Source organism: Ammospiza caudacuta, chromosome 1 (genome assembly GCF_027887145.1).
Source record: "Ammospiza caudacuta isolate bAmmCau1 chromosome 1, bAmmCau1.pri, whole genome shotgun sequence".
NCBI lineage: Eukaryota > Metazoa > Chordata > Aves > Passeriformes > Passerellidae > Ammospiza > Ammospiza caudacuta.
Genome location: NC_080593.1, coordinates 156,802,513 through 156,826,589, shown reverse-complemented (window position 1 = coordinate 156,826,589; position 24,077 = coordinate 156,802,513). Strand labels below are relative to the sequence as shown.

Sequence of the window (24,077 nt, the reverse complement as noted above, 5' to 3'; positions counted from 1 at the left end):
TCTCCCCCTCCCCAGGTTCCCCCCTGGCTCCATCCCAACCCATGGAGTCCATCCCAGAGGGAAAGGGCCACTCCTTCCCCCAGCGAACTGACCCTGCTCTGCCTGAGGGGGCTGGGGCTGGGCAGGGGCACCCACAGCACCTCCTGGGGCCAGCCAGCCCTGCTCCTCAGGGTGCCAGCCCGGGCTGAGGAGGTGCCAAACTGGGCCGAGAAGGTGCTAGCCCTGTGCCAGCCTAGGCCAAGGAGGTGCCAGTGCAGTGCCAGCCCGGGCCGAGGTGGTGCCAGCCCTGTCACACAAACACACAAGTGACACCGGCTTTCTCTGAGTTTTTATCTCAACTCCCCAGATACCAGATCCCTGCCCACCCTGGAATGTCCTTTACACACGGCTACAAAAACCCCGGGAGGCAGAGGTGGCAGGGTCAGCCCCAGAGCAGAGCTTGGCCAATTCCTGGGATCAGAGCTGGGCTGAGTCCCTGGATCCAAGCCTGGCCAATTCCTGGGACAGAGCTGGGCTGATTCCCTGGATCTGAGCCTGGCCAAGCCCTGGGATCACAGCTGGGTCCATCCCCAGATCCAAGCCCAACCCAGCCCTAGGATCAGAGTTGGGCCCATTTTCTGGATCAAGGATCCGGGATCAGAGTTGGGCCCATCCCTAGCCCCAGGATCAGATCCAGGCCCAGCCCCAGGAGCATCCCCAGGGTCCAGGATCAGATCCAGGCCCAATCCCAGCCCAGGCCCAGGATCAGGTCTAGGCCCATCTCCAGGCCCAGGATCAGAGTCAGGCCCAGCCCTAGGCCCATCCCCAGGCCTAGGGTCAGATCCAGGCCCAGGCCCAGTCCCAGCCCCAGATCAGATCCAGGCTCAGGCCCAGGCCCATCCCAGCCCCAGTGTCACATCCAGGCCCAGGATAAGGCCCGGGCCAATCCCCAGCCCCAGGATCAGTCAGGTCCAGGCCCAGTCCCAGGATCAGATCCAGGCCCAATCCAAATCCCAGCCCCAGGGTCAGATCCATCCCCAGGATCAGGTCCAGGCCCAATCCAAATCCCAGCCCCAGGGTCAGATCCATCCCCAGGATCAGGTCCAGGCCCATCTCCAGGCCCAGCCCCAGCCCCGGGGCGCAGTTCATGCCGAGAGGTCGCTGTTGTCGAACCTCTCCTGATCATAGACCTCGGCCACCACCTTCCTGCCCGCGAACCAGCGCCCGTTGAGCGCCTGGATGGCCTTGTGAGTCTCTGAGGCCATGGAGAACTCCACAAAGATCTTGACGATGATCTCGGCGTCCTCCTCCTCTCCCTGCTTCTCCTGGTAGATGATGACCCTGTTGACGGCCCCGAACTTGCCGCACTCCTCCGTCACCTCTCCCTCCAGGTCGTCGTCGATGTCCTTGGGATCCACCATGTTCCGCAGCACCATCACCGTGGACTGCAGGGAGGGAGGAGAGGAGGGGTGAAGGCTGGAGACACGCACGGGGCACAGCCCAAACCCCAAACCCACTGCAGGCACTGCTGCCATGGTATTTTATGTAAAATCCTTTTGCTAGGATTTTTTCTCCTGAGAAGCTGAGAGGCTTTAGAAATGAAATGCAAACAAGAATTATCTGCTGCTGAGAATGCAACAGGTGCATGTGTGATTGGTCTCATGTGGTTGTTTTTCATTAATGGCCAATCACAGTCCAGGTGTCTCAGACTGTCTGGTCAGTCACAAGATTTTATTATCATTCCTTTCCTCTTCCTTTCCAGCCTTCTAATGAAATCCTTTTTTCTATTCTTTTAGTATAGTTTTAATATAATACATATAATAAAATAATAAATCAGCCTTCTGAAACATGGAGTCAACATTCTCATCTCTTCCCTCATCCTGGGACTCCTGTGAACACCAGCACAGGCACCGTCCATGGGCTGCAGGCTCAGGCTCTCAGGGATAATCACTGAGATCCTATTGCTGCCTGGCAGCCCGGTGAAGGAGGAATGATGAGGAGGACTTCATCTTATTAGAAGGCTAATTACTTTAATAACAATTAATTGCGTTAATAATTAAAATTAATAAAAATATTTTTAATTTTTAATGAATTTTACGGAATGTTTATTGTTTAATTTTAATTAATTAAAATAATAAAATTGTTAATAATTACTTCAATAATAATTAATTACTTTATTATACTATGCTACATTACACCTAAAGTGAATCTGCCAAGCACTCACTCTGCACACAAGTGCTCTCTGTGCACTCATCTCCTGACTCTCTCTCATGACTGTCCAGACAATCCAGGACACAAACACACACACACCCCTGGCCCTGACAGACCAAGGAAACAAAACACCATCACTCTGGGTAAACAATCTCCATATTGCATTGCAACACAATCACAGCAAATGATAAGAATTGTTTTTCCTTTCTCTGATGTTCAGAGAACGTGAAACTCAGAAATATTCTTGGGAACAATTGTGCCTTGCTTTTCCCTGTGAGGACAAATGTGGCAGCAAGTTTCCAGGCCTGTGTGCTGCTGGCCCCTGGATCAGAACTCCCCGTCTGGGAATGCTGCGTGCCATTTCCTGGGACACGCCCTGGAAGCACAACGAGCCTTGGGCACCACTCCCATCTTCCCTGTGCTGCTGCCATCCAGGTATGTCACTCTCATATTTCCTGGAAAAATCCCTTCACCAGGATTTCTCTCCTGGGAAGCTGAGAAGCCTCAGAGAAAAATGTAAACAATAATTTATCTGATTTGCTTCTCCTGTGTTTTGCTGCTTTGGAATGTGGTAGGAGATTGCTCCAGTGGTTTCATGAGAATTGTTTATACTTAATGACCAATATGGTCAAACTGTGTCAGGACTCTGGGGAGAGTCACAAGATTTCATTGGTGTCTTTCTAGTTTTCTGTCGGTATCCTTTCTGTATTCTTTAGTATAGTTTAGTTTAGTATTCTTTAATAATATAATATCATAAAATAATAAATTAGCCTTCTAAGAATATGGAGTCAGATTCATCATTTTCCTCACCTTTCACAGGGGACCCCAAAAATACCACACAGGTATTTCTGGCTTTTCCTCAACAGTTCCCCAGTTCTGTCACAAGTCTCTTTGTGTTCCTTTCCTGCCCTCCCAGTAAAGGCTTCCCCAGGTGCTCTGGGTGCTCCCAACAGGACACACAGGTGGGTGACACACCTGCACCCAGCCCTTCCATGACTGAGCCCCTCGGGCTCTCAGATCACCTGGCCTGAGCTCCGGGGCCACATCCAGGTGGCCTCTGGGCACCTTCAAGGACAGGAATTCCACCCTCCCCCCTCTGGGCAGGCTGCTCTGTGCACCTGGCCCTGGCACCCCTGGGGCATTCCAGCCTCTGCCCCATCCCATTCCAGGCTCCACATTTCCTGTGGCTGCTCCTCACAGCCCTGTGGGTGCCCCTCAGAGGTGCTGTGGGTGCTGCTGAGCTCAGAGGTGCTGTGGGTGCCACTGTCACAGCCATCTTTTATGAAAAATCCTTTCCTTAGGATTTCTCCTCCTGAGAAGCTGGGAGGCCTCAGGAACAAAATGTAAACATTGGTTATCTGCTGCTGTGGAATGCAACAGGTGCATCTATGATTGGTTGTAATTAATGGCCAATCACAGTCAGCTGGATCAGACTCTGTCCGAGCCACAAGCCTTTGTTATCATTCCTTTTTCTATTCTTAGCTGGCCTTCTGATGAAAGCCTTTCTTCTATTCTTTTAGTATAGTTTTAATATAATATATATCATAAAATAATAAATCAGCCTTCTGAAACATGGAGTCAGATCCTCATCTCTTCCCTCATCCTGGGACCTCTGTGAACACTGTCTCATGCCCCTGAGCTCAGAGGTGCTGTGGGAGAGCCCAGGGGTGCTGTGGGTACCCTGAACTGCTATTGCTGAGCCCAGCTTGGCACCCAGCTGGCAGCTGTCCCCTGGCACCCAGCTGGCAGCTGTCCCCTGGCACACCCACCTCCTGCTTGCGCAGCAGCTTCTGCATGACCATGTGGCGGGCGCTGCTGCCCGAGATGCTCATGTGCTCCTGCTCGCTCAGCATCTCCGGCCGCTCCGACTCCTGGAACACCTCCTCCTCCTCCTTATTCTCCTTCTTCACCTCCACCAGCCCCAGTGCTGGGGGGCTGGCCAGGATGGGGTTCACAACGCCCACCTGCGGGATGGTCACCGGGATGGGCGGCCGGGCAGGGGTCACACCTGGGAGAGGGCAGGGACAGGAGGGTGGTCAGTGACAGCCGGGTGATGGTCAGGGACAGCTGGGTGATGGGCAGTGACAGCTGGGCAGCGGTCAGTGACAGCTGGGTGATAGTCAGGGACAGCTGGGCAGCGGTCAGTGACAGCTGGGCAGTGGTCAGGGACAGCTGGGTGATGGTCAGTGACACTAGGGCAGCGGTCAGTGACAGCTGGGCAGTGGTCAGTGACAGCTGGGTGATGGTCAGTGACAGCTGGGCAGTGGTCAGTGACAGCTGGGCAGTGGTCAGGGACCGCTGGGTGATGGTCAGTGACACGGGCAGTGGTCAGTGACAGCTGGGCAGCGGTCAGTGACACTTGGGCAGCGGTCAGTGACACTTGGGCAGTGGACAGTGACAGCTGGGCAGTGGACAGGGACAGCTGGGCAGTGGTCAGGGACAGCGGGGCAGTGGTCAGGGACAGCTGGGTGATGGTCAGTGACAGCTGGGCAGTGGTCAGTGACAGCTGGGTGATGGTCAGGGACAGCAGGGCAGTGGTCAGGGACAGCGGGGCAGTGGTCAGGGACAGCTGGGTGATGGTCAGTGACACCTGGGCGATGGTCAGTGACACCCAGAAAATAGTCAGTGACAACTAGGTCACGCTCAGTGACACCTGGACAATGGTCAGTGACACCCAGTGCCAATTTCCCAGCTTTTCCCCCCATGCCAGGTGTTCCTGCTGGGAACCATGGCCTGTCCCATCTATTGGACACAAAATGAATCCATAAAACTTCCCAGCTCCAGCCCAGGCAGGGCCAGGAGCAGGAGTCCAGCTTCACGTGTGGCACAGAGTGGCATCTGTGGAAAAGGGACACAGGTGACAGGAGGCACAGCACAGACGGGTGACAAGAGGAGGGGCACACAGAGGTGACAAGAGGCACAGCACACAAGGGTGACAGGAGGAGAAGCACAAAGGTGACCAGAGCACACGCACATGACAGACAGAAGATGACACACAAATGCCAGGAGGAAGGGGACACAGGGGCCTGGAAGAAGGGACACACACAGGTTCTAGGAAGAGGGGACAGACACAGGTGACAGAAGAGGACACACACAGGTGACAGAAGGGGATGCACAGAAGTGCCTGCAGACAGGGAACACAGGTGCCAGGAAGAAGGGTCAGACAGAGGTCACAGAAGGGGACACACACAGGTGCCAGCAGACAGGGAACACAGGTACCAGGTGGAAAGGACAGACACAGGTGACAGAAGGGGATGCACAGAAGTGCCTGCAGACAGGGGACAGGGGTGCCAGGAGGAAGGGGACAGAGGGGCCAGGAAGAAGGGACACACACAGGTGCCAGGAAGAAGGGACAGACACAGGTGACAGAAGGGGACACACACAGGTGCCAGCAGACAGGGGACACACATACCAGGAGGAGGGGACCCACCTGTGATGACACCAGGGGCCTGTGCAGCCATCACAGCCTGGGGCAGAGCCCCCAGGGGCTGGGCCAGGGTCAGGGCAGGGGACACGAGCCCCGGGGTGGCCAGCGTGCCCAGCACTGCAGCTCCTGCCACGGCTTCCTGGGGACACAGGGAAAACCTGGGGTTAGCCCTGCTCCGGGGACTGTCCCTGCAGAGCAGCCAGCCAGGCTCAGCTCCCTGCACCTGGAAATCCCAACACTCCATCCCCAGGAACAGAGCAGCCAGCCAGGCTCAGCTCCCTGCACCTGGAAATCCCAACACTCCATCCCCAGGAACAGAGCAGCCAGCCAGGCTCAGCTCCCTGCACCTGGAAATCCCAACACTCCATCCCCAGGAACAGAGCAGCCAGCCAGGCTCAGCTCCCTGCACCTGGAAATCCCAACACTCCATCCCCAGGAACTCCCAGGGCTGTGAGGGAAGGCAAAGGTGTCACCCAGCCCAGCAGGGACACAGAAACTCTGAATGAAACCCTGGGAGAAAAACCTCCTCCTGGAGCCCCAATCCCAAGGAAGAAAATCCTCCTGGAACTCCGATCCCAAGAAGAAAAACCTCCTCCTGGAACTGCAATCCCAAGGAAGAAAAAGCTCCTCCTGAACTCCAATCCCAAGGAACACCCTGACTCCAGACACTGAGAACACCAACAGCATCCAGGAGGAACATGCAGCTGAACAGTAAGCACTTCCATGGAAGTACTGAAATAATGTGCCTAAAACACAGCCCAGGATCCCCATGTTTTCTGGTTGTTGCTACTTTTCAGGCCATTGTAGTCCTGGTTTAATTGCTCCCATCCTCCTCTCCCTTGTGTTCTCGGGGTTCCTGTAATCCCTGGTGTGGCAGAGCAGAAGATGCCAAGGTTTTGTCCTTCCATCCAAGATGTCAGTGGATCTGTGACTGCTGTGATATCCTAACTCTCCCCTACATAAATGCCCAAGCCCTGGGATCCAACCCATCCCATCAGGGCTCTGACCCCAGTGCCCACAAGGCCACTCCTATTTCCACTGGAGATGAAGCTCCTGTTGAAGGGGAATGGGAAAGTGCTGGAACAAACCCACTGGAATTTCTGGCTCCACTGGAAATGGCTAAAAAACTTCTCCCAATACTTCTGGTTCCTTCACTTCCCTGCAACTCTGACTTTTGCCCCCTCAGGCAGACAGGGGTGACCCCTGCTCCTCTCTCTCTCTAGTGCCACTCTCCTGGCAGGAACAGATCCTGCAGTTTCCTGACAGAACAGCAGGATTTACCCGTGTCTGTACCACATCCCCATCATTAAGCAGAGTCCATTCTCCCTTCCCAAGTGATTCTGATCCAAGTAATTCCAGCCATGTCTCAGCTTCCTCCCTGCCCTGACTGCAGAGCTTTCCAGCCCTCTGGAATCTCTCCTGGGACCTGTGAGTTCCACATGAGGGGCAGCTCCTCCCACTCCTGCCTCCACCTTCCCCTTCAGGGAACGTTCCCAAAAAGCCTTTTGGAGCCTCAGCCACGCTGCAGCACCACCAGGGGCTGCTCTGCCCAGCAATTCCTGCCCAAGCAAAGCCCACAACGCAAACAGTGCTGGAATTGTCCTGCTCCAGGGGCTGCAGTGCCATGGGGGGATCCTGCTGCCCAAGGCTGGGAGGGGGGCACAGCCTTGGGAATCTGTCCCACCCAGGAGCTCCTGGTACTTCAGGAAAACAAAATCAGAGAAGTCAAGCTCTGTACCAATATCCAACCCACCCCATCTCTGCCTTTCCCTGTTTTTAGCAGCTTAAAGCCATCCCAGGCCTGTTCCACCCTGCTACAGGTGTGACCTGCAGCCAGAGTGCTGCTCCTGCCCCCAGCCCTCATCCCTTCCATGTCCTCTCCTGCTTTCTTTCAGCCTCTCCTGCAAACATTTTTCCCTCACTGCTGGCTTGGTTTCCAAACTAGGAATTCCCTCCACCCTTCCCCACCAGTTCTTAGAATGAAGCTCTCATCAGCTGTGCCAGATGATTCCACAATCTGGTGTCTCAGATTGCCCACTGCCAGGGACAAGCCTCCATGTGTGAAATCCTGGGACAGAGTATGATCTGCAATCACGGCACCCTGGAATGGCTTGTGCTGGAAGGGACCTTAAAGCTCATCCAGTCACACACCTGCCACGAGCAGGGACACCTTTCACTGTCCCAGGCTGCTCCAAGCTCTGCCCAACCTGGCCTGGAACACTTCGAGAGTTGGGGCAGCTTCTCTGGACACCCTGTGCGGTGCTCTGTGCTGTCCCTGTTCCATCCCTGTGTCCCACCTATCCCTGCCCTGTTCCACCCTGTGTCCCACCTGTTCCACCCCTGTGTCTCACCTGTCCATCCCCTGTTCCACTCTGTGTCCCACCTGTTCCACCCCTGTGTCTCACCTGTCCACCCTCTGTCCCAGCCCGTGTCTCCCCTGTCCCAGCCCGTGTCTCACCTGCGCTGTGATCTTGGCGGTGGCAGCGGCAGCAGCGACAGCAGCTGCAGGGGGAAGCCCCCCAGGTGTGGCAGGGGTCAGCAGTGGCATTGGGGGTGTCACAGCCTTGCCCACACGCAGGTACTGACCCCCCAGGTCAAACAGGTTCATGGAGGACACGGCGTCCTGGGAGGACTGGGCTTTCTCGTACTCTGCAGGAGGAGATCATTCACTAGTGAGCCTTCCCTTGTTCAGTCATGGAATTATGGAATGGTTTGGGTGGGAAGAGACCCACAAACACCTTCCAGCCCCACTGCCTGCCATAGACACTGTCCCAGGCTGCTCCAAGCCTGTGCAACCACGGAATTATGGAACAGTTTGGGTGGGAAGGGACCTCAAACATCTTCCAGCCCCACTCCCTGCCATAGACACACCTTCCACTGTCCCAGGCTGCTCCAAGCCTGCTCAACCTGGCCTTGGGCACTGCCAGTACTGGGGCAGCCATAGCTCCTCTGGGCACCCCGTGCCAGTGCCTCACCCCCTCACAGCCACCATAAATTACATTCCTAAATTCAGCCCTGACCTGCTCCAAATTTATTCCCACCCCCTAAGGAAAATCCCAGCCCCGAGAGCAGCCCAGAACACCCCCATGCCCTGCCCCAGCCCCAGGAGTAGAGGACACCCCCTGCCCTGCCCCACCCCAGGAACAGAGGACACCCCCTGCCCCAGGCACCCAGCTGTACCAATGAAGCCGTAGCCTTTGTGCTTCCCTGTGGTGGGGTCCCTGGCCAGGGTGCAGGATTTGATCTTGCCAAAGGCCTCGAACACGCTCTTGATGTCGTCGTCGGACAGGTCCTGGTGCACCGAGGCCACGTAGATGCGGTTGAAGGCTCGGGCCTCCTCTGCCAGCTGGTCAATGATGGGCTGAGCCTGCCCAATGTTGCTGGGCCTCCCCACCTGCAGGGACAGGGTGGAAATGGAGCTGGGAAGGGGCTGGAGTACCTGAGGAAGCTGGGAAGGGGCTGCAGAATCCCTAAGGGAGCTGGGCAGGGGCTCAGCCTGGAGAAAAGGAGGCTCAGGGGGGCCCTTGTGGCTCTGCACAGCTCCTGCCAGGAGGGGACAGCCGGGGGGGGTCGGGCTCTGCTCCAGGGAACAGGGACAGGAGCAGAGAGAATGGCCTCAGGCTGGGCCAGGGGAGGCACAGGATGGACATCAGGAGGAATCTCTTCAAGGAAAGGCATTCAGGCATTGGAAGGTGCTGCCCAGGAGATGCTGGAGTCCCCATTCCAGGAGACATCAAAGGAATGGCTGGATGTGGCACTCAGTGCTCTGGGCTGGATGACAGACTGGGCTCGATGGGCTGGGAGGGATTTCCCATGTGAACAGCTCCATTATTCTGTGGTGTGGATGGCCCATGGAGCAGGGCAGCACCTGGCACCTGCCTGTGCAAAGCACAGCACAACTCAGAGGGAACAGGCCCAGAACAGCTCCATTATTCTGTGGTATGGACAGCCCATGGAGCACCTGGCCCCTGCCTGTGCAAAGCACAGCACAGCTCAGAGGGAACAGGTCCAGAACAGCCTGCACTGACGGGGTCCTGGGCTCTGCTCCCTCCTCCCTGTACCCATTTACCTTCCCTGACCTGCCAAACACAAACTTCCAGAGACTGAGCAGCATTCTGCAAGCAAACCACAGCATCCCTCCCTCTCTCCTAAACCCCCTGGGCCATGGCACCCTGTACACACTCAGGGTGCGTTAGAGACACCATAAAAGATATAAAGAATCCCCTTTGCTTTGTCTTCAAAAGAATTCCATGTGTGGGTGGGAAAACCTGAGTGCAGTCCCTGGGGCCAGTCTCAGGTGGGACTTGCAGGTTTCTCCCCAGGAGAAGGGACCCAGAGCCACCATGTGCCCCATGTTGGACATCAAGGTCCATCAGGGAACAGTCTTTAGGTTCCTTCCCCCACCACAGGGCTGTAGGGAGCATTTCCAGGAAAAGAGCAGCAGGAATTTGCACAGCAAGAGCAAGAACTCACCTTGATGTTCCTTCCCCCCAGCATGACAGAGTTCATCTGCTCCAGGGCCAGCTGGGCAGCCTCAGGAACCTCGTATTCCACAAAGGCAAAGCCCTGGGATGGGAGGAGACACCTGTCAGTCACTCCAGCTGCGCCAAACTTGCCCATGGATGTACAGGTGGGATTGATTCCCACCTCACTGATTCCTGCTCGTGGCCCAAGGAGATCCCTTAGAAAAGCATTTTAATGTGACAGAAGATGCCTGCAGAGGTTCCCCCAAGGACATCTGACTCTGGAGCCTCTCAGACTCTGAGGCTCTGCAGCAAAACCCCACCTAACTAAGGGCTGCTGCCTTGTCAGCACTTCCAGAGCTTCAGGCTGGACAGCAGGAGGAATTTCTTCACTGAAAGGGTGGTCAGGCATTGGAAGGGGCTGTCCAAGGAGCTGTGGAGTCCCCATCCCTGGAGATGTCCAAGGAATGACTGATGTGGCACTCAGTGCTCTGGGAGCTCTTTTCCAACCTCAACGATTCTGACTCCATGCACTTCACCCCACAGACCCCCAGCTCCCACCACAATCCTGCCCTAAGCAGATCAGGGAGCTGCAAACATTCACCCCCAGTGCTAAAAGGAGCCTGTTCTTGACAGGGATAGAGGCCCTTTCCTCTCCTGGCTGCATCTGGCAAGCCTTGAAGAGAGGAGGATCTTCCTTGAGGGCTGGGAACCATGGAAAGGTTTGGGTTGTAGGGACCTTAGAGCCCATCCAGTTCCACACCTTCCACTAGACCAGGTTACTGCAAACCCCATCCAGCCTGACTTTGGACACTTCCAGGGATGGGGCAGCCACAGCTTCTCTGGGCAGCCTGTGCCAGGGCCTGCCCACCCTCACAGGGAAGAATTCCTTCCAAAATTCTGTAAAGTTGCTCATTTTGTGTTCAGGACACATGGCTGAAAGAAATGTCCTTGCAGAAGACCCCAAAACCCCTCATCACTGGGCATCAGCACCACCAGCTCTTGCTGCCCCCAAGGAATTCAAGACAGTTCACCTCCTCTTTGCTAGACCCAGGCAATCCCACAAGGGTTTTGGTGGGACAGCACCTTAAAGCTCCTCTGGTTGCGCCCCTTGTTGCAGGCAAGGAACCTCCCAGGGAACCCTAACCCTGTCCCACCTTGTGCTTCATGGTGACGGAGTCCCAGGACATGTCGATGCTCTTGATGGGCCCGAAGGGGGCGAAGGCCTGGCGGATGGTGTCCTCGCCCAGCTCGTAGTAGATGGAGCCCACGTAGACCCGGCACATGATGGCGAGTGCTCGCTGCCTCTGGGCCGCCATCTGTAGCGAGACAAGGACTGGCTGGTCAGTGCCGGGCTGGCCACGGCCACGGGGCCTCCTCCCCCTGCTGCTTCCCTCCCGGAGCGAGCCACAGCCTGGACCAGAAGGAGTTCCCTGCTCGCTGCACAGGCCGCTGGAGCGGATCCGCCCGCCTCGGTCCCGGATAAAGTCCGGGGCACGCACGGCTCGGCCCCTCCGGCCGGGTCTCACCTCCAGCCTCGCCTGCAGGAGGAGGGAATCCCTTCGCTCTAGGGCAGCTTCCCCTCCAGGCAGCCAAGGGCTCAGCTCGGGGCACTGGGAGAACCCCTCCCGCTCCCCCCAGCAGCACAGATCCATCGCACTCCCGCCCCCTCCCCGGCAGCACAGGGCCTGGATCTGGGAACCTCCCCCCGCTCCCTCCGGCACCAGAGCCTCCCCCCGCCCCCGGCAGTGCGAGATCCAGTACTGGGCACCACCCCTGCCACAGCTCAACAGCAGAGCCAAGCACTCCCGTGGCCCAGCGGGACTCCTGGGAAGCGTGTGGTGCCAGTACTCATCCCTGCCTGGCAGCACTGGCTGTGCTACGGCAGCCCTGCCGCGCGGGCGCTGCACGCAGGGTTCCTGCTGCGCTGCCCTACGTCTGCCTGGAAACCTGCTCTCAGACAAATCCAGCCACTCCTCAAGGGAGGGATCCCAAAAGCAGAGCACAGTGTGTCTGTCCTTCGTGCTGTCACCCCCAGAGCAGCTCTAGAGCTGCTGAGGGACGGAGCCCTAGAGATGCGGCCACACCTGGGGCTCTGGGGGCGTCACTGCCTGCAGGTGAGGGGACGGCTCTGGGGCAGGTGGGACACACCTGGGGCACCAAGAGGCTGGTGCAGAGCACGTGCAGCAGCAGTAAGTGATGCCTCTGGCCCTGCCCTGCAGCACAGAGGGAGCTCTGAGCCCCCCCTTCCCTCCCTAGCAACCCCAGGGCAGATGGGCTGCACCCAGGGCCTTCAGGAGATGATTTCTGGGGTGCCCTAAGGAGCAGAGGAGTTCTGCGACACCTGGGGACCCCTGGGGAAGAGGGAAAGCACTCAGGACCTCCTCAAGGCTGATTTCTGGGGTGTCCCAATGAGCACAGGACCCCTGGGGCAGAGGGAAAGCACTCAGGGCCTCCTCAACGCTGATTTCTGGGGTGCCCCAACAAGCACAGGAGCTGTGCCTGGGGATGCTGCAGCCCAAAAGGAGGGAGAGCTCGTCTGTGACAGGCACAGCAGCAGGGACACAGCCTGTACCCGAGGGACTCCTGCTCCTGTCCAGGACTGCCACTGGAAACAGCCTGGGAGGGTTTGACTCCTGCCATTCCATACAGGACACTGCAAACAGGGACAGCTCTCAACCCAGACTGTCCCTGAGGTGACATCAGACCCCAACTGCTGCTCCTGGGGTGACATCAAACCCCGGACTCTGCCCCTGAGGTGACATCCAGCCCCAGCTGCTGCTTCTGAGGTGACATCAAGCCTCAAATTTTGCTCCTGAGGTGACATCCAGCCCCAATTGTTGCTCCTGAGGTGACATCAAGCCCCAGACTCTGCCCCTGAGGTGACATCAAGCCTCAAATGTTGCTCCTGTGGTGACATCCAGCTCCAAGTGCTGCTCCTGAGGTGACATTAAACCCCAATTGCTGCTCCTGAGGTGACATTAAACCCCAATTGCTGCTCCTGGGGTGACATCCAGCCCCAGCTGCTGCTCCTGAGGTGACATTAAACCCCAATTGCTGCTCCTGAGGTGACATCCAGCCCCAATTGCTGCTCCTGGGGTGACATCCAGTTTCCCCTGCCTGGCTAAGGATTTCCCAGCACAGCTGGGCCATGGCTCTCTTTACTCTGCAGGCTGTGACCAGCAGGACTATGGCACGTGCACATGCAGCACACAGAGGCTGGCTGCTCTGCCAGATGCTCCAGCACATCCCCAGCTTTGGAAAGCCCCTCAGTGTGCAGCTCATCTGCTGAGGGGCTCAGAGCCACCAGCAGTCTCACCCTGGGTGTCCCAGGGAGGTGCCTCTCCCAAGGAGCCTCTGCAGGAGGAAATGCCCACCTTGCCCTGCCACAGGACTCTAAAGGAGAGCTGGGGGAGTGAGGAGGACTTGGGATTTTCAGACAGCAGAAATCCTTCCTGCAAAGGGTGGCCAGGCACTGGAAGAGGCTGCCCAGGGAGGTGTGGAGTCCCCATCCCTGGAGGTGTCCAGGGAACACCTGGGCTGGTGACAGGGTGGGGATCAGGCACAGCTTGCACTCTATGACCTTGGAGGTTGTTTCCAGCCCCAATAACCCTGGGATTTTGGGCTTGCAGAAGGCAGAGCTGAGATGGGCTGTGCTGACTCTGTGTTTGTGGGTCACCAACAGGAGCATCTGGCTGGGGGATATGCCCTGGGCCCCTGAGCTCAGCACAGGTCGGTGTCAGGGCCTCCTGCCTGGACATCTCAGTGCTCTCAGCAGCCCCAGGCTGATCTCACTGCTCCCTGTGCCTCCTTCTCCTCCTGTCACATGGAAAAGCACCTGAAGCCTCAGCCAGGCAGCAGCCCCCACCTGCAGCTGTGCAATGCTGCTCTAAAGGGATTGGAGGTTATTTCAAGGACAGGCCAAAACCCCACCTTAGGGTGCTCTTGTAACCAAAGCAGGTGATGCACAGCCCTCACCAGGAGCACCAGCCATGACACAGGGGATGGTGAAGGGATGTGGGAAATCTCACACTGTGACACTGAGGACTGAGCCCAGGGGAAGCTGTCACTCAGGCCCTGAGACCCAGAGCTCAGGGAGTTCAGTTCAGGCTGTGCTGCCTCCACAAAGGAACTGGGGAACCCTGGCCACAGGAGAAGTGCTGGACAGGGGCCTGTTTGCACTTTGTGCATCCTGAGTGGGCTCTGGGATGAAGCACCTGCCAAGAAAGGGATATCCTGACTGCTCTGAACTGTACCTGCTCCTGCTCCTGGGCTGTGTCCACCTGTCACTGCCCACGGAGGAATGGCTGAGGAAAAGGGGTCACAAGCCATTAAAACTTTCCTGTGCCACCAACTCAGCTGTGCCCAGCTGGGAGAATGAGCCAGAAACAATCTAGGCCAAATTGCTGCAGTTCCACTGCCAGGCAGCAGCTCCAGGGATGGGGGGAGTTCCTGGGCATGAGGGCTCCAACACCATCTCTGCCAAATCCACACCAAGAAGGCTGCTCTGCTCCACTCCAAACTTACCCTGCCCCAGAACAGCCACTCTGGCTGCCCACTGACACACCACTCACTGCCAAGGGAGGGAGACTGGGCATTTCACCTCAGTGCCCTTTTCCTTGGAGTTCAAACCTCCACCTGTGTTTTACACCAGGCACAAATCTCATAGTCCAGCAAGCCAGAGAGTTATTTACAAATGTGCAAATGAATTTACAAATGAACCTTTGGGTGCACAGAGGAGTCGCAGGACACTCTGCCAGAAAAAGGAGGGGATGTCTCACGCCAAGTCATTCAGCTCTTTGTGGCCTCTGATTAGAAGGGGCACAAAGGCTCACAGGAGCTCTGTGATCAGCCCTGCAGTTCTGTCCCTCCCGTCCTGCTTTGGCTGCACTCAGAACGTGCCATACTGCTCTGGTCTGGAGCGTGCACAGTAAAGAGAGTCTGAGCCTGGGCTGCACCATGCTCTGCCAACCTCCGGCACCCCGGCCCTCCCCAGCAGCGGCCGGCTCTGGCTGCTGGGAGGTCGTTCCACAACAAGTCGCCCCTTGGTGAGTTACCTTGGCCGTTAGTTTTAGGTCGGGACCTCAGAACTGTAGCATCCCTAGAAATGCAGCTCCCACAATTTCACGGGTGTGTTCAGAACTGGTGGAAATCTAAAGCTGTCTGTGCCCCCGAGTGGCAGTGTCCCCGCAGACTGCACAGCCTGGGGTCTTCTCGGGGCAGTGACACCTCGCTCTGCTCCTGGGCGTGTCCAGTACACGTGGGGATGTGGGAGGGCTGCGCTGGGCGCGGACAAGAGCATTGGCACCACTACGAACGTCCCCACGCTAGGCCCTGACTAAGACAAGTGCCCCAGAAGAAGTGAATATGTCTATTGACCGATTGTAAAGGTGAGAGAGGATCTCCAAAGCCCATTGTCACTGCTGCCATCTGAAAGACAGTAAAGACAGAGTTCAGTCTGTTGGAGCTGAGCATACTACGGCTGTTTGTACAAACTCAAGCAGAGCGGCGGCGCAGGGGCACCTGCGAGAGGCCTCTCCTTCCTCGGCCCTCACTGCCTGGTCCCCAGGAGCGTCCGGCGCCAGGACCCTGCCGAGCCCGGTCCCACCAGGCCAGGGTGGGCTTGTGCTGCTGCCGCTGCCTCAGGAAGCAGGGTGGGATCCCAGGGGGGACTCAAGGCAATAGCAACCTCTGCGACCACTGTCCTTGGTTCACCCCCAGCATTTAAAAGGAGCCCCTCAACCAGAGCAGACCCTCAGAACCAGGCACAGCCCCAAACGGCCTCGGCTGCCGGGCAGGGAGAGCACATCCGCAGGGGTTCCTCAGGCAAAGCCCTCATTTTGGCCTTCCTGACTTTGAGGAAAGGCGCTGAGATATGTTCCAGAAACCTCTGAAGGAGGGGAGGTCAAACCCCAGTTAAGGGCTCTCCCGGTATGGGCATTCCAGTGCAAGCAGGAACAGCCAAGAGAACTTCTCCAGAATTGAGAGCACCCGGGTGCAGGGGAGGGAAATGGGGCAGCACTGGCACACGGGGACACAGGGACCCTCCCTCAGGCAGAGGAGATGGTGACACCGTTCCCAGGATCCCTTCTGCCTTCACCACCTCAAACATGGCTCAGAAGCAAAGCCCACGGCAAAGTCTTTGGCTTCTCGTATCTCAAGAAGGGACGTCCAACAGGACAGGAACTTTTAACCATTTCCTCTGGGAACAAGAGAGATCTGCGGGCAATTTGTGAGGTTAGTCGGGGTGCCTGGGGGAGCTGCAGGCTCAGGGCTGTGCTCTGGTTCCGAGGGCCCTGAGAACTCCACCGTGTCGGGGGGAGCACGAGGCACGGGGAGCGGCTCACAGGGGGCTCTCACCTGGAGGTTGGTGAGCTGCTGCTGCTGGTGGGCGATGGTTTGTTTCACCAGCACACTCTTGATGCTCTGCTCCATCGCGTACTTCTTGGCCTGCAAGGAAAACAGGGGCTGTGGGGGTAGCATGGCACAGCGGGGCAGGGAAGGAGGCCTCCACAGCTCCCAGAACCTTCTGCTCTCCATGCCTAAGCACCAGGGCACTACCCCCAGCTCCCCAGGGCCCTAGGACACAGAGGATGTCGTGAGCGGCAGCCCACGGAAGCAGCATGCACCAGGAGCTCAGCGTTCCCCTTTTCCATCCCCACAGCCCCCCGCAGCCCCTTACCTGCAGGGCCGGGCGGGCACGGCCTCCTCCGGTCCTGTCCTCTGCTCTGAGAGCCTCTGCACAGACAGCTGCTACAGGAGGGAAGGGGCTCCAGCTCCCTGCTCCTCTCCCCCATGGCCACCCCTGTGCTGGGGTCTGCCCCCTCAGCACGCCCGGCCTGCTCTGGATCTGCTCCCAAAACATGCCAGCTCTTCCCTAGCTCTGCTCCTCAAAACACACCAGCTCTTCCCTCTGATCCCTAAATGCCCCAGTGTCACTGACATATTTTTTGAAAAATCCCTTTGCCAGGATTTTTCTCTTGAGAAGCTGGGAAGCTTCACCTTCTCCATGTTTTGCTGCTTTGGAATGTGATTTGGAGAACTGTTTACCCAGCATGTGAATTGTTTTTAACTAATGGCCAACCACAGCCAGCTGTGTCAGACTCTGAGCCTGTCACAAGATTTTATTATTCATTCCTTTCTAGGCTTCTGATGTCTTCTTTCTATTTCTTTAGTGTAGTTTTACAGTATCATTTTCTTTTAATATAACAGATATCATATACTAAATCAGCCTTCTGGAACATGGAGTCAAGACATCTTCCCTTGTCCTGGGGAACCTCAAACACCGCTACACCCCAGCTCACCTCTGAATCTGCTCCCAAAGCACACCAGCTCTTCTCTCTGCTCCCTAAATGCCTCAGCTCACTTCTGGCTCTGCTCCCTAAATGCCCCAGCTCACCTCTGGCTCTGCTCCCTAAATGCCCCAGCTCACATCTGGATCTGCTCCCAAAACACACCAGCTCTTCCCTCTGCTCCTAAATGCCCCAGCTCACCTCTGGCTCTGCTCCTTTAATGCCGCAGCTGTTCCCTCTGCTCCCTAAACACCCCAGAGCTCACCTCTGGCTCTCCCTATTCACACCAGGCTCTCTTGGGGTTCCTCTTAGTCCTCCCCAAACCTGACAAAGCCAGAGATTGCAGGGTGCCAGCACAGAGCTCAGTGCCAAGGCACCCCCCAGGACACACACACAGCCACCCCCTGGCACCTGGTGTCCCTGGCTGTGCTTGGGAGCTGCCAGGGAACAGCAGGATCTAACACAGGGGTTTGAGGGCTGTGCTTTGGGAACTGGAAATGGACCGGGGGGCTTGGATCTGTCAGCTCCAGAGAAGCCAGAGGGAACACAGCTGGGAGGCAGCCAGCTCACACAGAGGGACAGCTGGGACAGCCCAGGCACAGCCACACAGAGCCTCCTGAGGACAGGGGACACAGCTCGGTGCCCCTGCCACCCCGAGGACAGAGAGGGACACAGCTCTGTGTCCCTGCCACCCCGAGGACAGAGAGGGACACAGCTCTGTGTCCCTGCCACACCGAGGACAGAGAGGGACACAGCTCTGTGTCCCTGCCACCCCGAGGACAGAGAGGGACACAGCTCTGTGTCCCTGCCACACCGAGGACAGAGAGGAACACAGCTCTGTGTCCCTGCCACCCCGAGGACAGAGAGGGACACAGCTCTGTGTCCCTGCCACACCGAGGACAGAGAGGGACACAGCTCTGTGTCCCTGCCACCCCGAGGACAGAGAGGGACACAGCTCTGTGTCCCTGCCACACCGAGGACAGAGAGGAACACAGCTCTGTGTCCCTGCCACCCCGAGGACAGAGAGGGACACAGCTCTGTGTCCCTGCCACCCCGAGGACAGAGAGGGACACAGCTCTGTGTCCCTGCCACCCCGAGGACAGGGGACACAGCTCGGTGTCCCTGCCACCCCGAGGACGGGGGACAGAGCTCTGTGTCCCTGCCACCGCGAGGACAGGGATATTCTGGGATGTGTCCCACTCTGGGTGTGGACAGTGACAGGCCAGGTGCAGCAGATCCCAATTTCAGCCCTCCTGGAGCTCCTCAGTGGCACCCACACCCTAGCTCAGAATTCCCATCTGACTCAGGATGCCATTTTTCTGAACTGACTGACTTTTTTAATGAAACCCACTCTCACCCACCCAACAGCAATTCCCATCATGCTCCCAGAGGTGTCCATGAACTCCAAACCAAACCAAGCAGTTCCTGGCCCCAAATGTGACTGTGGGACCCTCCAGCATGGCCACGACCCCACAGACCAGGTGGTGAGTTCCCTCTGGCCCCACCAGTGCCAGAGGCTCATTAAAGCACACCCCCACCCCCAAAGAGCAAACTCCCACCAGTTTTACTCACTTTCTGGAGAGCTTCCTGCTGCTCTGGGGTGAGAGGGGGCAGCCCCAGCTTGGCTGCCGTGCTTTGCCCGTTCTCCATCTTAATGGACTCCGTGCCCTGAGGAAACAGGAGATGCTCAGGGAAATCTGCTCTCACAGGAGTGACCTGTCTTCCCTCCCAGAAAACCAAAGCTTCATGTCAGAACATGAGAGCTGGCTAAGAACCCTTCCCAAAGCCAGCTGTATGTCAGGAAAACCAGTTCATACTCCCACCATTCCCGGTGGGAAGTGCCATCCCAGCAACTGTACAAACCCAGAGATTGTTGGATGTCAGGAAAACCAGTTCATATTCCCACCACTCTCTGTGGGAAGTGCCATCCCAGCAACTGTCCAAGCCAAGAGATTGCTGGACACTTACAGAGTTCTCCAGTCAGATTTGTGTGAACTGACCATCAGATAATCCCCAGTCCTTGCTCACACCATCTCCATCCCCCTCAACAGACCCACTGTCTAGTGTTCCCCATCAATGCTCTCCTCCCCTCTCCCTCCCAGCTGACCCAGCTTTCTCAAGTTCTCAGTTTAAAACCTTCTCTGAAACTTTCCCAAATCACAGAATCATGGAATGCTTTGGAGGGACTCTAAAGCTCACACAGTCCCACCCCCTGCCATGGCAGGGACACCTTCCACCATCCCAGGCTGCTCCAAGCCCTGTCCAACCTGGCCTGGAACACTTCCAGGGATGGGGCATCCACAGCCTCTCTGGCAACCACTGCCAGGGCCTCACCACCCTCACAGGGAAGGATTTATTCCCAATACCCCAAATGAGCCTGCTCTCTGGCAGTGGGAAGCCATTCCCCTCTCTCCTACCAATCCAAGCCCTTGTCTAAAGTCCCTCTCTAGCTCTCTGGAACTAGGATTGCAGCACAGCAATCCCACTGCTGGGACCACAACTCCAGCATGGTGATCCTACTGCTCAGACCATGGATCCCACTGCTGGAACCATGACTGACTATAGAACAGCAATCCCACTGCTGGGACCATGGATCCAGCTTGGTGATCCCATTGCTGGAACCATGGATCCCACTGCTGGGACCATGACTGACTCCAGCACAGCAATCCCACTGCTGGAACCATGATTGACTCCAGGATGGTGTATTACAGCGACTTGAGGAGGTCGCTTGGTGGTGAGAGAAAAAGACGAGAATTTTGTTTCTTGATCAGAAGGTTGGATTTATTGATATATGATATATATTATAACTATACTAACTAGAAATAAAGAGAGAAGTTGCAGAGGCTGTTAAGCTAAAAATAGAATAGAAAGAATTTATAACAAAGTTGTGTCTAAGGACTCTGTCCCTAGCTTGCTCTTGTGATTGGTTTTTAATTATAAACATGGGAACATGAACCAATCACAGGTGCATCCTACTGCATTCTACAGTAGCTGATAACAATTGTTTACATTTTCTTTCTGGGGCTTTTGCTTCTCAGAAAACACACAAATTTCAAGAAAATATTTTTGTGAAAAAATGTCTGTGACAGATGGTGATCTCACTGCTGGAACCATGACTCCTGCACAGTGATCCCACTGCTGGGACCATGACTGACTCCAGGATAATGATCCCACTCCTGGAGCCATGAGTGACTCCCGCAATCCAGCAGCCCGGTGCTGCCCCTGCTGGGACCCCAATCCCAGCCTGATCCAGCGCTGGGACCCCCAGCTCAGCCCCCACAGCAGGACCTGGCCCTGCCTTTGGTGCTCACAGGGGTTCTGATGGCACCATCCACCAAAACAGAGCTGGTTCCTTCTCTCTGCTCCACATTTCCCACCAACCATCCAAATACCAGCCGGGACAACCCCAGCCTGTGGTCCTGGACATGTTCCTGTGGGAAGTCTTTGCCTGAGTAAAAGGATCGAGCCAAGACCAAAATCAAAGCTTCTCCTGGATTGCCCTGAATAATGGAATGGTTTGGGCTGGAGGGACTCTAAAGCTCATCCCATTCTACCCCTGCCATGGCAGGGACCCCTTCCACTAGCCCAGGCTGCTCCAACCTGGCTGTGGACACTGCCAGGGATGAGGCAGCCACAGCTTCCCTTCCCAGCCCAGCCATTCCAGGATATATCCCCAATATTCTGACTCCTATTTTGCAGCAAGAATGAGACTCCTGGTTTTGTGCAGCCTCCAGATTTGTGAACATGGAGCAGAAAACAAACCCTCCCAGGACAAAATCCTGCTCTCTAGGTGTCTGGACAGCACCCAGAGCTGCAGGTGTTCCCCATGGCTGGAGTGGGACACAAGGAACACAAGGATGATGGCAACACCAGGGCGCCAACAGGGACACAGGAGCAGAGGTGGCTGGAGCTGCAAACTGCAGTGCACGGAGCCACAGCCAAGCTGAAAACCAGACAAAGTGGTGTGGAATCATGGAATTGTTGAGACTGGAAAAGCCCTCACAGCCCACCGAGCCCAACTGTCCCCAGCACTGCCCAGGCCAGCAGTGACCATGTCCCCAAATGCCATCTCCACCTGGCCACACAGCACACCAAGGGGCCATCCTGGAATCCCTGAGAATCCCACACACATCCCTGGGTCCTGCCCTATCCCACAGCACACCAAGGATCCATCCTGCATTCCCTGAGAATCCCACACAGCACACCAAGGGCCATCCAGGAATCCCTGAGAATCCCACACAGCACACCAAGGGCCATCCTGGAATCCCTGAGAATCCCACACAGCACAACAAGGGACAGGATCCTGCATTCCCTGAGAATCCCACACAGCACACCAAGGATCCATCCTGGAATCCCTGAGAATCCCACACAGCACACCAAGGATCCATCCTGGAATCCCTGAGAATCCCACACAGCACAACAAGGGACAGGATCCTGGAATCCCTGAGAATCCCACCCAGCACACCAAGGGCCATCCAGGAATCCCTGAGAATCCCACACAGCACAACAAGGGACAGGATCCTGGAATCCCTGAGAATCCCACCCAGCACACCAAGGGCCATCCAGGAATCCCTGAGAATCCCACACAGCACACCAAGGGCCATCCTGCATTCCCTGAGAATCCCACACAGCACAACAAGGGACAGGATCCTGGAATCCCTGAGAATCCCACACATCACACCAAGGGCCATCCAGGAATCCCTGAGAATCCCACACACATCCCCTGGCCCTGCTGTGCCCCATAGCACACCAAGGTACCCTGAGTGTCCACAACTCTTTGTTTTCATTATCTCGTATTGTCCTAAATCCCAATTGTCCAAATTTTTATTACTCTAACTTTATGACTATTTTTATAACCATTTTATTACTATTAAACTTTTAAAAATCTAAAAACATGTGATTGGCGTTTTCCACACTATTTTTATAACCATTTTGTTAGTATTAAACTTTTAAAAATTTAAGAACAAGTGATTGGCGTTTTTCACAAAAACCAACAGCTCACCCCCGAGATTCCTGCTCTCTCACACCTGCACCCACCCAGCAAAGAGCAAGAAATGTCCCAGAACTCACAAAGGACTCCCATAAAATCAGGGAATTCAGGTTTTATCCAGGTGGATTTGGGAATGAACCCAAAATCAGAATTTAAACAAGCGGATTTGGGAAACTTGGCCCAGCACCAAGCACTTAAACAGGTGACTCTGGGAATAGGAGTCCAGAACCAGCATTTAAACAAGTGGATTTGGGAAACCCAACTCAACACCATGCATTTAAACAGAGGAATTTGCGAATGAGGGCCCAAAGAGAAGCGTTTAAACAAGTGGATTTGGGAATGGGGGCCCAAAACCAGCATTTAAACAAGCAGATTTGGGAAACCTAGCCACACACCGTGCATTTACACAGGTGAATTTGGGAACGGGAGTCCAAAAGCAGGATTTAAGATTTGGGAAGCCTATCGCAACACAGAGCATTTAAAGGGGAGAATTTGGGAACGGGAGCCCAAAGAGCAGCGTTTAAAGCGATGGATCTGGGAATGGGAACCCAAAGAAGCGTTTAAAGCGATGCATTTGGGAGCCCAAAGAAGCGTTTAAAGCGATGCATTTGGGAGCCCAAAGAGCAGCGTTTAAAGCGATGCATTTGGGAGCCCAAAGAAGCGTTTAAAGCGATGCATTTGGGAGCCCAAAGAAGCGTTTAAAGCGATGCATTTGGGAGCCCAAAGAGCAGCGTTTAAAGCGATGCGTTTGGGAACGGGAGCCGAAAGAGCAGCGTTTAAAGCGATGCATTTGGGAGCCCAAAGAGCAGCGTTTAAAGCGATGCATTTGGGAACGGGAGCCGAAAGAGCAGCGTTTAAAGCGATGCATTTGGGAACGGGAGCCGAAAGAGCAGCGTTTAAAGCGATGCATTTGGCAGCAGCAGCAGCCCAGAACCGCGGCCTGCCTGCACGGCATCCAGTACGGGACGGCCGAGCCCGCTCCCTTCAATGCTGGGACAGCCACGGCGAGGCGGCAGCTCAGGACGGCGCGGGGGGACACCGACACCTTCCCCACACGGAGAAGGCCGCCACGGGAGCCCACAAGAGACGGGAAGCGGCGCCGACCCCTCATAGCCGCGGGACCGGAGAAGGCCCGGCCCGGGCGGATCCGCCCGGCGGCCGCGCTGCATCCCGCCCCGAGGAGCCGGCCCGGCTCATCCCAGCCCAGCCCGGCCCGGCTCAGCCCAACCCGGCCCGGTCCCGCCGCCCCCTCACCAGCGCCATCGTCGTTGTCGCCGCCATCTTGTCCTTCCCGTCTGCAGCACGCGGTTCTCGCGAGAGCTCCTCGGGGCGCGCGCGGGAAACGGCGCTGGAGGCCCTCGCGAGGAGAAGTCTCGCGAGAGCTCGGGGAGGTGTCATGTGACCCCAGCGGCTGCCAAAGTGGCGCCGCCCAGGCGCGGCGGAGAGGGGAGGCGAGACGAGACAAAATAAAACAAACAAAACAAACAAAATAAAATAAAATATGGTGTAATCCCGGGGGAACGGGGTTCCAGCGCGGCTGCTGCGGCCTCAGCGCCGCTGGGTCGGTGCTGGCCTGGCAGTGCCCGGTGCCTCGGGACGGTCCAAAGCTGCCGGTGCCGCGGGCAGGGCTGTGGCTGGCCGGGCCCCGGGTAAAACGGGCTCAAATGAGCTAAAATGCGTTAAACCCGGGTAAACCCAGCTAAAACGGGATGGAA

The 24,077-nt window shown here is 56.4% G+C and overlaps 1 protein-coding gene across 3 annotated transcripts; it reads right to left on the bottom strand.

The window, feature by feature from the left end:
• Window positions 1-70: 70 nt before the first annotated feature.
• PUF60 (poly(U) binding splicing factor 60) lies at window positions 71-23,658 on the bottom strand. Of its 3 annotated transcripts, XM_058825086.1 has the most exons (12): window positions 23,617-23,649; window positions 18,945-19,040; window positions 16,441-16,530; window positions 15,460-15,510; window positions 11,238-11,399; window positions 10,091-10,183; window positions 8,798-9,011; window positions 8,076-8,266; window positions 5,621-5,756; window positions 3,960-4,198; window positions 1,081-1,424; window positions 71-1,026 (listed from the first exon to the last, which is right to left on the bottom strand). In XM_058825086.1, the coding sequence occupies exons 1-11, from the start codon at window positions 23,641-23,643 to the stop codon at window positions 1,125-1,127; spliced, it is 1,599 nt and encodes a 532-aa protein (XP_058681069.1). In that variant the 5' UTR covers window positions 23,644-23,649; the 3' UTR covers window positions 71-1,026; window positions 1,081-1,124. The 3 variants fall into 3 exon arrangements, with proteins under 3 accessions (XP_058681069.1, XP_058681077.1, XP_058681086.1); XM_058825094.1 differs by lacking the exon at window positions 15,460-15,510 and having other exon boundaries at window positions 23,617-23,658; XM_058825103.1 differs by lacking the exons at window positions 15,460-15,510; window positions 16,441-16,530; window positions 18,945-19,040; window positions 23,617-23,649 and adding an exon at window positions 15,138-15,410.
• Between the last annotated feature and the right edge of the window lie 419 nt (window positions 23,659-24,077).